Source organism: Myxocyprinus asiaticus, chromosome 42, assembly GCF_019703515.2.
Source record: "Myxocyprinus asiaticus isolate MX2 ecotype Aquarium Trade chromosome 42, UBuf_Myxa_2, whole genome shotgun sequence".
Lineage (NCBI taxonomy): Eukaryota > Metazoa > Chordata > Actinopteri > Cypriniformes > Catostomidae > Myxocyprinus > Myxocyprinus asiaticus.
In genome coordinates this window covers 23,677,313-23,691,024 of record NC_059385.1, presented here as the reverse complement: position 1 = coordinate 23,691,024, position 13,712 = coordinate 23,677,313, and the positions used below count along the sequence as shown (strand labels likewise).

General features: G+C 36.9%; 1 protein-coding gene across 3 annotated transcripts in view; it reads left to right on the top strand.

Moving 5' to 3' along the window:
- The window catches only part of kcnn2 (potassium calcium-activated channel subfamily N member 2), a 46,221-nt gene that overhangs the window by 18,441 nt on the left and 14,068 nt on the right, over positions 1 to 13,712 (top strand). For all 3 annotated transcript variants that reach the window (XM_051684147.1, XM_051684145.1, XM_051684146.1), the window contains exons 3-6: positions 2,929 to 3,347; positions 4,404 to 4,545; positions 5,601 to 5,711; positions 7,399 to 7,526. In XM_051684147.1, the coding sequence (XP_051540107.1) occupies positions 2,929 to 3,347; positions 4,404 to 4,545; positions 5,601 to 5,711; positions 7,399 to 7,526 (800 nt within the window). The remainder of the gene's footprint in view (positions 1 to 2,928; positions 3,348 to 4,403; positions 4,546 to 5,600; positions 5,712 to 7,398; positions 7,527 to 13,712) is intronic.

Here is a 13,712-nt window from a genome sequence, read left to right as displayed (position 1 = left end):
CTGAATTCTCAGTGAAGAACTACCCTACCCATAATCCCACAGAGAGATCCACCAATCAGAGAACTCACTGTTGCCACGGAAACAGAAACAGCAGCAAAAGAGCTCTGAAAATGTGAATATTTTGCAGTAACCTTAAAATGTATTGTTCTTATAATTACAATCAATAGTTTTATATTAGATATTGTTTTAATTGGATTACATCATCAGTGTTTCCCCTAAATGCATTTTGCATCTCTGCTGCCGATTTATGAGTGCCGCTGCTAAAATTTCACATGGTTCATTAATATTCATTAACGTTCTTAACGCAACTAACACTTCCAAATTGCGTCGCATAGCCATACATGTTGGGTCACGATGTATTTTAATAAATGTGCAATTATTTCCTGAATAAGATTAAATAGAATTTTTAAGAGCACATTCACTCTCTTCAGTCCATTCTTCCATGATGTTGCACTGGCCGGGACTGTCTTTCACTTTCATTTAATAAATACGCGCTCTCTCCTTGAGATCAAGTGATCCGGATGTGCTGTCACTCAACCTCACGACACTGCGGTTTCCATGTACAGTCACCAAACAGAAAGATAACAAATTCCTCTCTTAATTTGTTTTTGTCAATTTTGAATTTAAGTATCAGAAAGAGCAAGGAGCACCCATAATGAGTAATGTGGGCAAGTTCAAAGTAATGAGTCTCTGTTAATAACACTATTAGATGTCTCCTCATGCAGCAGCACCCACTCGAGAAAAAATCTGTAAACAGTTCAGAACAAGACGAAAAGCAGTACTGTTTTATGAAACAGTAAAGATAAGCAGAAATATGTGAGTATTGACTATCAAAGTGGGATAAGCAAGTTGCTTACAAACAGTCACTCTGTACTGTTCTGTATCATGCAGGCAATTCTTCATAGTTCAGTCCTACATAGAAAGAAATCAGTTTAACAAATAATGGTCAGCTTGACACTAATTTATTGATCTTATCTGCTCTGTTGAAACTATTATTCACAAATTTATGAACCTTTTACCATGGTTACCATAGTTTCTGTCAAAATATCATTGATTCTAGGCCTTCTGTAAAACCTGAAATTAATAGTATCACCTGTGTTTAAAGCTTTCAGAACTTTTCTATCTTTTCCTGACTAAAACGTTGCCACCAGTTTTATATATATATAAATGGGGATTGGAGTAGCACAATAAACTGCATCTGGGATTTCATTCGATTTGCACTCTTGTAGTCTTTGTGTCTGGACCATCTAGTCACAGTATAGAAAGATGTATATGTATATACAGTACTGTGCAAAAGTTTTAGGCACTTGTGAAAAATGTTGCATAGTGAGGATGTCTTAAAAAATAATGCCATAAATAGTTTTCATTTATCACTTAATGTCATACAAAGTCCTGTAAACATAAAAAATCTAAATCAATATTTATTGTGACCACCTTTGCCTTTAAAACAGCCCCAATTCTCCTAAGTACACCTGGACACAGTTTTTCTTGGTTGTTGGCAGATAGGATGTTCCAAGCTTCTTGGAGAATTCACCACAGTTCTTCTATCTGTCTAGGCTGTCTCAATTGCTTCTGTCTCTTCATGTAATCCCAGACAGACACGATGTTCAGTGGGGGGCTCTGTGGAGGCCATGACATCTGTTGCAGGGCTCCCTGTTCTTCTATTGTAATCCTTTCTATTTGCAATAGTAATGTTTGGGAGTCTAACATTTATATTTTCTATTGACACACTAAAGATATAAATAACCATCTTAAGACAAATGCTTTTGTGAAACTTATGTGCCTAAGACTTTTGCACAGTTCTGTATATTATTAATAAAGTTTAAAGTTTTAGTTTATTAATAAAACTAAAACTAAATATTTTATTTGATTAACAATAATTGAAGTCGCCATGTTTTTTGTTTTGTTTTTTTTTTGGCATAGTTTGACAACTATGGTTGCCATGGTACATGTTTGTAGGAGTAGACAAATATGATGCTTTTACGTTCAAACTGTATGCAATTGACTTTATCAGTTTCAACAGATTTTTTTGTTCTTTATTTCTAAAATTCAAAAATGTGAATTTTTGTGTGCTTGTGCTTCAGTTAACATGTTTTTGTAGACTTTTTTTTAAAGCCCTTCAAGTATCAAAAGCTCCCAGTAAATAATAAACACTCACACATGACAAGGCGAACATGAATAACCCATAACAGCACCGCTGCTGGAAAAAATCCTAAGGGAAATGCTGATCATTCGTAATGATTTATGGGATGAGTAGTTCATTCCCTCATAAAAGAATTTAAGAACACATTTTATTTTTAATTAATCAATTTCAAACTAATTTTACAACTTATTTATTTTTACATAAATTGAAGTGTTGAATGCATTCATCAAGCAAGCTTAACCATTCAACCATATTACCAATGTATTTGTATACATTTATTTATTCACATAAAAAATATTGGAAATAAAATTTATCAATATATAAACCAACATTTGTTCCTAAACTAGCAAGCTACTACTAAATGAAATTATAGGTTAATTTAGGCTAAATCTGAAAAACATTTACCCATTCTGGTATTTATTTTTTTATGAGTATTTCATAAATTTTGTTCATTGGTCAAAATTAAAAAAGTTTATTGAATGTTTCATGCTAAACATAAAACAATCACACAAATAAGGGTTTTAAACTATATTTAAGCATGCCTAAAATTTTGGTAACAGAGTTAAAAAAAATTGCAACCCTCAAAAATGTAAAATAACTATTAAAATAAATGTTAAAAATCTCGAGTGTGACGATCACATTTTTTTGAAGGTTAAGCACCTCCTTTTACTGACAATTTGCTATAAAAGAATACAAATATTTGTAATAGTTTCAGTTCCTACTTTGTTCCCTATTTGTGGAAATTCTGACTAAAGCTCTTTTTCTTTTTCTTTGTCTTTAAATAGTTGTTCATGGTGGACAACGGCGCAGACGACTGGAGGATAGCCATGACCTACGAGCGCATCTTCTTCATCTGCCTGGAGATCCTGGTGTGCGCCATACACCCCATTCCCGGCAACTACACCTTCACGTGGACGGCACGGCTAGCCTTTTCCTACGCGCCATCCAAGACGGACGCTGATGTGGATATCATCCTGTCCATTCCCATGTTCCTCCGTCTGTACCTCATCGCTCGGGTCATGTTGCTTCATAGCAAACTCTTTACAGATGCTTCTTCTCGCAGTATCGGTGCTCTCAACAAGATAAACTTTAACACACGTTTTGTCATGAAGACCCTCATGACTATTTGTCCCGGCACAGTGCTGCTGGTGTTCACCATTTCCCTGTGGATCATCGCCGCCTGGACTGTGAGGGCATGCGAAAGGTGGCCCACTTTTTTGGTTTACTTAAAAGGAAGAAACTAAAAGCCTCTTAGGAGACCAGCTCCAAGATCCAATCAATGCAAATACAATACAATGGCCCAAAAAAGTATTTAGACACTTAAGCCACACTTAAAAATGTATGAATGCCATTAAAATAAAATATCATGGTTACAGTAAACCACTTATATTGAAAGTAAATGGGACCAGTATGCTAAAAGAAACATTGTTTCAAAACTATACGCTGGTAAACACTGTAAGCAATTTTATCACACTAAAATCATTTTAACATGTATGATGTTTATGTCTTGTGGGTTGTGGCTTTACTTTTAAAATGGACTGGCCCCCATAATAAAATTACTTTTATGGACTGGCCCCATTCACTGCTATAGTAAGTGCCTTACTGTAACTACAAGTTTTGCTTGTTTTTTAATTAAACAAAGGATAAGTAAAAAATTAACTTGTATTAAACCCAGAACATTCCTTAAAGTGTCCAAATACTTTTTTGGGCCCACTGTATTTGTGTATGTTGATACTGTGTAATTAAGTAATAAGCTGGTTGTTATATGTTGAAGTATTTTTACAAATATAAAAATAAGGTGAGTTGATGTTGTGGTTAAATGTAATTTTCAATCCACAGGTACCAAAGTATCAAAACACATTATTACAGAGAGAAAAATGATACTCTGCTTTTCTCTCAACCAGTTAAACCTTATAGAGTATCAAATCTCTCACGCTGCAGACCTGGAGGCCCCCTGTGTGTGCTTTTTAACCTTTTAAACAGCAGTTAAATAGACTTGGAAACTAAGTCAATTGTGTCCCAAGTCAGCTAGATTCCTCAATTAGCCAATTAAGTATTAGTTTACAACAACAACAACATGTTCTTGAGCTACTCAGAGTGAAGTGAAAACTACTTAAAAGTATAATGTGAGACAAATTAGCAAACTGTTTATGCCTGATTGACTACCTTCTACACATAATTCAATCATGGGTGTATGTAGAGTAATTTTAGATTATATAATGTTTTTCTTATGTGTCATTTTACTGCTTTCTTTTATTAGATACCATGACAACATAGATGTAACCAGCAACTTTCTTGGAGCCATGTGGTTGATCTCAATAACTTTTCTAACCATTGGATATGGGGATATGGTCCCCAACACGTACTGTGGGAAAGGAGTCTGTCTCCTTACTGGCATTATGGTAAGAGTCGTATTTCAGTGTCGTATGCAGCCTGATCTCATGAACATTACATGACTGTGGCAGCATTTTTGCAAAACATAATTACGTACCTTATTACACGTTTTGCTGCAGTTTCCCAATGTCCAGCGGGGGGCACCAAAAGTGAGTGAAATGGTGTCATAATCAGACAATGTTTTTACTGTGAATATTAGATGGAGGTTTTAATGTGTAAAAGTAACTCCCTAACCTAAAACTTCAACCTAAATGTAAACAATATAATCTAAAATCAAATGAGAGGTAGAAAAAAACAGACCTCTTTACCCTTTACCAACGCCTAAATCTAACCGATAATGTCCAAAAAACAAAATGCGAAATGAACAGGTCATGACACTTTGGTCTCACGTGTCAGCTTGTGGGTTTGGCTGGGCTAGAACCGCAGACCTCCAAGTTCAAAGTCGAACACTCGATCAGGAGAGCAACCGTGTGAGCGAATCATGTTGGAATAAGTTTGTAAATGTAGGTGGGTCTGTAATACAAGCATTAAAATGTAATTAAAATGCGTTACAGTAAAAGTGTTTCGATATCATAACGTAGCAGTGTGTTAGTAATAGTGATAAAAATAAGTGTTTGTAAAGTGATAATCAGCCGTTGTGATTTGTGTGAAAGTGAATAAAACGCACAGTTGTTGTAGTGCCTCTAGTGTTCATTTCACCAGGAAACTGCGGCGAAATGCAGAACGTGGGACGTAAAACTCTATAGTATGTTAGTTCTATGAGACTAGGTTGGTTGCATGTTTTAGACCTAAAACTCAAATGGATAGTTCACCCAAAAAAAAAAAATGATGTTATTATTTTCTCACCTTCGTGTCACTACAAACCCATATGATCTATTTTCTTCTGTATGGGAAAAAAAGTGAATGGTGACTGATGCAAACAATATCTCCTTTTGTATTCCAAGGAAGAAAGAAGTCATTTGGGTCAATAGTAATGAGACAATTTTAATTTTTAGGTTTCATTTTAACAGTTCCTTCAAGGCTGATTATAGAAATGCGTTTGGTGTGTTTTTGTTTTTTTCAGGGTGCCGGATGCACTGCTTTGGTGGTCGCTGTGGTCGCAAAAAAACTGGAATTAACCAAAGCTGAAAAACATGTACATAACTTTATGATGGACACCCAGCTGACAAAAAGGGTAAGTTTGAACTCCCGAGTCTGAGCCTCACGGCGTTGTTAAGTCAGTTTTTCTTAATCTCTGTAAAACCGTGAAAATAACATCCAGCTTATGCAAAGTGGAAAGTAAGGTCTATGCTCAGGTGCATCTATTAACAGTAAACAAAAAGCATGTGAATTCATTAATGTGACACCCTGCTTACAGAGAAGTGTTTTGGGACTGGTAAACAGTATATTTTTAGGGTATAAATATTTTGTTTAGTGTTTGATTTTCAAATGTTTTTTTAGTGGGAATATCACCAAAAAATAATGTCATAAGAGGTTTATCACATCGACTTGTTTGAAATATCTGGGTCTCATTCTTCGAAGTGGCTTAAACTTAGCACAAATAGACAATGTTTTTCTTCTTAAGAACATTTTAAAGTTTACGCATCCATGACGTTAACATCAACCAATCAGATTTAAGTGTTAGCTTTAAAGTCAACACGAAACAGTATTTGCTATCTATTTTACTTCCTTAATGGGACATACTATACATCAATTTTTGTTGAAATAGGCCCCCAAATAGAGATAATTCAGTATATAATAATCAAAATAATTAGCCTATAAATAAAATATGTAATAGAAATATGAATTCAAATAATTTAAAGTAGGGATGTGCATGAATAATCATGAATAATCAAGTACTCGTTCAGCTGGTAAAAATAATACTTGAATATTGCAATTCGATTTTCCTTTGGGCCTTTGCCTGCCGTGGGCAACAGTGAAACAGTTTTGTTTTACATATCACTGAACATAGTTCACAACATGGTTCACAGCAATCAATTTTGTAATTGGGTTTGTCAATCTGTAGACTTGGGCTGTTCTCACAGGATGCTTTCCTGCATTCGGTCTATACAGGCATCAGATGGACGCTTGCAGAGCATCTCACTGTGGTTGCGTTGTGTTTTACTGGTTTTTGCTGTGTCTAGCCATAAATGTTGCGTTTTTCTGACTCTGTGTCAAATTAAATGTAGTATGAAACTTAAAAAAACGTACTTCGAGATGCTTGGACTCTGCTCCGCCCAGATGTCTTTGAACAGCTGTCAGTTGTTGCCTCTGCAGCTCTGCGTTGCCTGTACAGCTGGAGCTGCGCTGACTGCCTCCTGCTGACTGCGTGTCGCAAAAACATGGAGGTGGTACTTCAAGCTTGAATTCCTCCATTAGAAAAATTCCTTATTATGGAATTTACGTATGGTCAGGGGCAGGATTAATTGTGTTAATTCTTTAAAACATATTTAAAAAAAAAAAAAAATCACACAAAATTAACACATTAACAGCCTTAGTAAATAAGGAACGTAACGTGTCAGTTTTGATTTTACTTTAAGGCTGGTGTTAGGGGCATTCTCATCAACTAGTTATTCTTCTCTAAATTTAAGGGGTAGGTTATGGTTACAATGTAAGGTTGATAAGAATGTTGTTCCAGGACCAACAAAGGATGTTGACCCACAAAAATGTACTACTTGACTAAATCATGTGCGTTAAGACAGCAACAATCCGACATCTAACACTTGCTTGTTGGCAGGGTAACAACTGTATTCCAGTACATATCCCAAATTTATGCTAAGTTATCCTCAAATATTTCCCGCAAACCATGTAAACCATGTTCAAAGAATGAGATCCAGGAGACCTCACAATCACTTAATTTTTTTATGCCTACACTCTCGCAGGTGAAAAACACAGCTGCTAATGTACTCAGGGAGACGTGGCTCATTTATAAAAACACCAAGCTGGTGAGGAAGATGGACCACGCCAAAGTCAGGAAACATCAGCGCAAGTTCCTTCAAGCCATTCACCAGTAAGTCACACCCATGAAGACCCGACTCACCCCCTTTATGTCTGTGTCCGTTTTTGTGGTGAGCATTAAACGGTTTGAGCTCTGAATTGTTTGACACCTGTAGCCCAATGTAGGAGCTGTTGTTGAGCTATTAATTTTTCTCAAGTTTGGATGGTTAAATCCATTTGTACAGTTGGTTACTTTAGATATTTAGTGTTGGTTTTTGGATTGAAGCTTGTGCAAAATAAATCTTCCATTATGGTTAATTCAGCTCTAAGTCAGGCACTAGTGAGAACACTTGCCTTGTCCCCATCAGTCTTGGTATTTATGGGGCATGTAAAAGAGAAAGTAAGTGCCCTGTAAATGTGTTTTCCAGTGACTGATTATTTGGCAAAATGGTTATAAAGCCACCTCCTTTCAGTTGAAACCCTCATGGGTGTGTAATTTCTTTCGGTTTGTTTTATTTTCATCCACTCTCTGAGATGACTGACTCTTGTAATGTTGGGTTATAAAGCACTTTACCTTGTGTCCATAGAAGAAAATGTATTTTCTCTGCAATACAATGCAAAACATTAGGCGAAACAATACATTATGCGACAATACTAGTTTGCTCCCATCCCAAGTATAATCACTGAACCTGTTTAAATCTGTTAGCACAGGTTGTTATTGGTTGATTCTCACAAAACCTGTCAAGAAAATGTTTTTCATATTTAAACCCAAATCAATAAAAAAATAAAGATTAAATTATATTTTGCATAAAGAAAATTATACCTACATTTTGGACTTTTTCCATTGTAACATTATTTTCAGGACACTTTTCAAGCACATTTACCCCTAATTCTCATTATCGTAATGTGTTTTACTTTATTTTGTATTTAATAATTTCTCATTAATGTATCAGTAATTTTTTACTAATTGTAATTTTTTTAAAATGAAAGACTGTGCCAAAGGAGTGCTACAATTTACATTTTTATTTTAATTTTTTCACTTTGCGGTAATGAAAATATTATAATGACCATCTTTTTTGGCGTTGCAGTAATAAGAAATTTAGGGTAAAATGTGTGTAACTGTCATGAAAGTAATGTCATAATAAAGTCTTAATAGCCCTGAAAATAGGCTTCATTTTCTAAATGCAAAATATTATTTCTTATGTGCTTCTTTTTATTTTGGAGTAAAACAGGAGCAGGACATTTTTTTGACAAGTTTCGTGAAAATCACCCCATTACTGATTTAAACGCCTCGATTCATCATTGCATTCATGCACACAATTGGTTACTATGCTCAAACTATGCACATTGTAAAAATTACATTTGAATGCAGCAGGAGTAGCTGTAAATGGAATGCTGTAATCAACACTTTTCACAATTTGTTTATTGCGGCAGCCGTAATAGTAATCTCAATAATATTTTTGAACAATTGTGTACCCCTACGAAACGTTGCAGAAAATGTTACAAACGGCCACCTGTGAAATAGCAAACAGTAATTTATATATATATATATTCTTGAGACAGACCTATTAAAATATTTCTTTAATTTCACTCAAGTTATGTCTGTATCTCACAGCAACAGCAAAGCAGTGAGGTAGCTTTGAAGTCCACAGCTAACGCTGTAATTGTGAGCCATGTAAGCTAATATTGAATAAGGAGCATCTCTAAAGCAACTGGAAACCATGACGGATGTGGAGAGCACATCCTATCGTCCTTTACTCTGTTTCAGTATTCATGAAGGTGTCAGGGGACGAGTTTCACCGCCTTTCATTTTAGACTTCTGTCTAGACTTCCGCCTTTCTTTCTTTTCTCTCCTCATTTAAACTTTATTCATCACTCTGTCCCACTTTTCATCCACTCTGTTACATTAGCATTGCATCCACTTCAACACTAGCTACAAAGGAAACACTGGACATTTAAGCTATAAGATGTGCGCTGTTTTGCCTTTAAATGCATGTTTGCAATTTTGAGCTTGAGGGGACACATTTAATGCGTTTAGATGAGAATATTTAGTCTGTCATGTTTATTTCTCTGCGCCGATCTTTTATAATTAGCAAAATCGCCGTGCTCATGCAGACAAATATTCATTATTGATGGACATTATTTTCAGCATAATTAGCTAAATCAAAATAATGAAAATCAATAATGTAAGGTTGAGAGAAAGTCAACAGATTTCCTTTGTATTCATTTATGTTTCATTAGTGATGCTTGCTAAGGCAAGTACTGCCAGAAATGTCTCCACAACCACCCAGAACACCCTAGCAACCACTTAGCAAAGCATTAAAAAAAAATATTCAGAATTGTGGCTGTGAGAACAGCACTCTTATTTTATTTTTCGTGATTCTCAATCACCCTGCCCTGATTCATTATGTAAAGTTGAAAGTGTAATTTAAACATTATGATTGATATACTCGGTTTCACATACGCCACAAGATGAAATCGGACGCCTCTGGGCTTTGGTTTACGTGCTACATCACAACTAATAACACCACAGGTAACATCACACAGTGTTCTCGTTCTTTTTATAGGCGCTGAGCTGAAAGAAAATGGTCTGTGGTTGCTTCGAGCAGTGAGGTTGGGAATACAGGAGAGCTAGCTAATGTTCAGTCAGGGCGCATAAACCATAGACCACTGCTCACACATGACACCGCGAGATTAATGGTCACATTGCTCTTGGCTCACTCGTTATTGGACTGCAGTCTGTGTAATATCGTTAGTGTGTGGCAGTCTACAGAATTCTATTTTTGCAGCAGGGGAGTCCCCGTTCACCTCTGTTGTATCCCCTCCCATAATTGATCCTTAATATATATAAACAAAATCAATACTATTTTGTAAAATATTTAAGAATTTAATTTACAGTTTAATTTGAATTAAAACTAAAAAGCATATAATTTAAAGCAAAGCTCTGTTCCAAATCTTGTGTATCAAAGATGTATTTTGAACTACCAAGCCATATCAAGGGACCAGAATATTGGGGGTGGGCCAGTAAGCAATTACCTAGCAACCACCCGAAATGCCCTAGCAACCACCCATAATCCCCTAGTAAACACCTAGCAACCACCAGGAATGCCCTAACAATGTTTTAGCAATCAATAAGACAGCCCTAGGAATGCTTAGGAACCACCTTGCAATGTTCTAGTAACTACCAGGAACACCCTAGCAACCACCTTTCAATATCCTAGCAACCACCCAGAATGCACTAGCAACTGCCTAGCGACCACCTAGCAACATTCCAGAAACCATCCAGAATGGGGAAACCACCTAGCAATGTTGTGACGACTACCCAGAACACCCTAGCAACTACCTAGCAATATCTTTGCAACAACCAAGAATGCACTTGCAACTGGCTAGCTACCACCTATCAATGTCTTGGCAACCATCCAGAGTCCCCTAGCAACCACCTAGTTACATTTTAGCATCTACTCCGATTGCCCTAGCAACCACCAAGCAGTATTCTAGCAATCACCCTGAATGCTCTAGCAAATAGCTGACACCTTGCAACGTACTAGCAACCACACAGAATGCCCTTGCAATCACTTAGACAGCCCTACACACGCTTAACAGCCACCTAGCAATGTCCTAGCAACAACACAGAGTCCCCTAGCAACCAACTAGCAACATTCTAGTAGCCACTCAGAATGCCCTAGCAACCACTTAGCAATGTTCTAGCAATCACTCAGACAACTGTACAAATGCTTAGCAACCACCTAGCAACTACCCAGAACAACCTAGATACCACTTAGCAATATCCTTGCAACCATGCAGAATGCACTAGCAACTGTCAAGCTATCGCCTAGCAACATCCTAGCAACCACCCAGAGTCCCCTTGCAACCATTTAGCAACATTTCAACAACTACTCAGATGACCTAGCAACCACCACAATTGTCAGACACAATTGAAAGAATTCCGGATTGCATTTTATTTTACAGTATGTGTACTTTCAGTATACTTACAGTGTACTTTCTGAGTAAAATTAGGTAACTACATGTACTTAATATGGGTTAAGGTTAGGGTTGAGGTTAGGTTTAGGGTTAGTACCTTATAATTACTGTAGTTGTTGTAATTATATAGTAAGTAAATGTAGTACTGTAAAATAAAGTGCTACCGACTTGCGGTTTAGTTAGTCAGACTTTAATTCTAATTCAGTGGGTTAATTAAGTGAAGGATTCGTTAGACTGATAACTTGTGCATTTATGAGTCTTTTTGAGCGATTCATTAAAAGAACCAGTTCATAACAATCATTTGTTTGTGAATTGGACTAAACTAGTCATGCTTGTTTGAACAAGCGGAGACAAATCATTATAATATGTGTATTTTGCCATTATTCCGCATTAACAAGTCTTTTTATCTCGTCACATTCAGTCTGTTAACTCAAAAAAAAACTATTGTAAAAAATGTGGCAGTCCTGCAATAGATTCAGCAGTAATGCAGGAGAAACGCTGGTGTGTGGTCATGTATGTCCTTATAGTTATATGTGTGCATGCTTTCATTTAGACTATGACTGTGAATCAATACTGGTGGTCAGGTGAGCATTCGGCCCGTATAGGTATCTGCTACTATAATTTGCTTCCAGTGTTTCCGTTCAATGTCTTTTGTTTTAAGAGCACTTGGCCGTGTTCCAAACCCATAAAGACTCTCAATTGAGCGTAGCAGTAGAGTCTACAGAAAGCTGTCGTTGCAAGCCATATCTGAAACCTCCCAGTTTGCTCTATCTTCACTAATGGTCCCGTGTGTGTCCTTTCACACTGAAGTCATTGTATTTTGCATAATGAGGACAACTAGGATCGATTTCTACTAATCAAGGCAGTTCTTATCACACATTAGGCCAGCACCCAGTCTAGAATAGTGAGTCTAATATAGCGAGTTGATGGCATGAAATTATCTTCAGGCCATCTTCAGGCCAAGGTAAGTTTTAGATGTCCTACACATCTTGCATGGCCACACAGGAAATAAGGTAGGGTACCTTTTGTTTTGTTTTTTAACTAGTTGGAGGTCTTTTTGTCCTCTGCTGTGGATGCAGGTGCTGGACTGCGATAAGAACAGAGAGGTAAGGTGCATATGCGCTGTCGACAGGGCGATGATGATGGCACATCATGATCAAGGTGACTCGCACCTGCAAGACTGCCAGTGGTTTTGGGAATGGGCAGATAACATCTACAGCAGGAGCGTCAAACAAATTTTTGGTTGCGGGCCGGATTGGACTGAGCGTTCACTTATGCAAGCGGATTTTTTTTATTTAGTAAACCAGAGTGAGCACATACACAATATAAGAAAGGAATAATAATTTGTTTAAAATCATACTCACATAAGAAACCAAACATATCAGTAGCCTAATAAAAACTGCTTTATTAAACATGGAGTTGGACAAACTGCGGCAAAACTTTGAAAAGGTTAATATTTTGTTTATTCCTTGTTCTTGTCCATGTTAACATTATGCTGATATCAGGCACACTTAAGAAGTTCCTTAAAGTTCTTGTGTATGTAAAGGTTTTCACTTTTTTAAATTTTCCGATTGGACAGTTTTTCCTTATTAAAACCACCCCTAACCGGCAAAGTTTAAACTCTCGATTTAGCGCATCTGTTGATTGACAGGTGAGTAGGCGGTGCTTTGCTGCTGTTCGAATGCATTTGAACGGATGAGCATTTTTACACCACAAGTCCAATACGGTCACATCTGATTTCGACCACATTCGACCATCTCCGAATGAGGTTGAAATCTCAAAATGTTTTAGACCCCGTTTACACCTGTCTTTAGCGTCGTCCCGTTTCAAACAGATCACCCAAAATGCATTTTAATATCAGCTGTAAATGGGGCCTGTGTTGCCCTGGGAAGCGTGATTTGGTGCATAACATACGCAAGTGCCACACGTCGCGCAGAATAAAAAAAAAATGGTTCTGCAACTTTAAAGGTGTACTCAGTAATATTCTGATACTTGTGTCTCTGCAGAACAAAAATAGGCGTTTACCAATCAGTGGGCGTTTTCAAACCGGGATGGGCGTTTTTCAACTGCTTACACGATTTGCCTACTACATTGAGATTCTATTCTTTCATTGGATAGTTCAGAAACACCCATCCTGGTTTGGAAACGCCTACTGATCACTACATGAGATTCCCTACTTTCATTGGATAGTTGAATAACACCTATCCCGATCTGAATAACACCTATCCCGATCTGAATAACACCTATCCCGATCTGAATAACACCTATCCCGATTTGA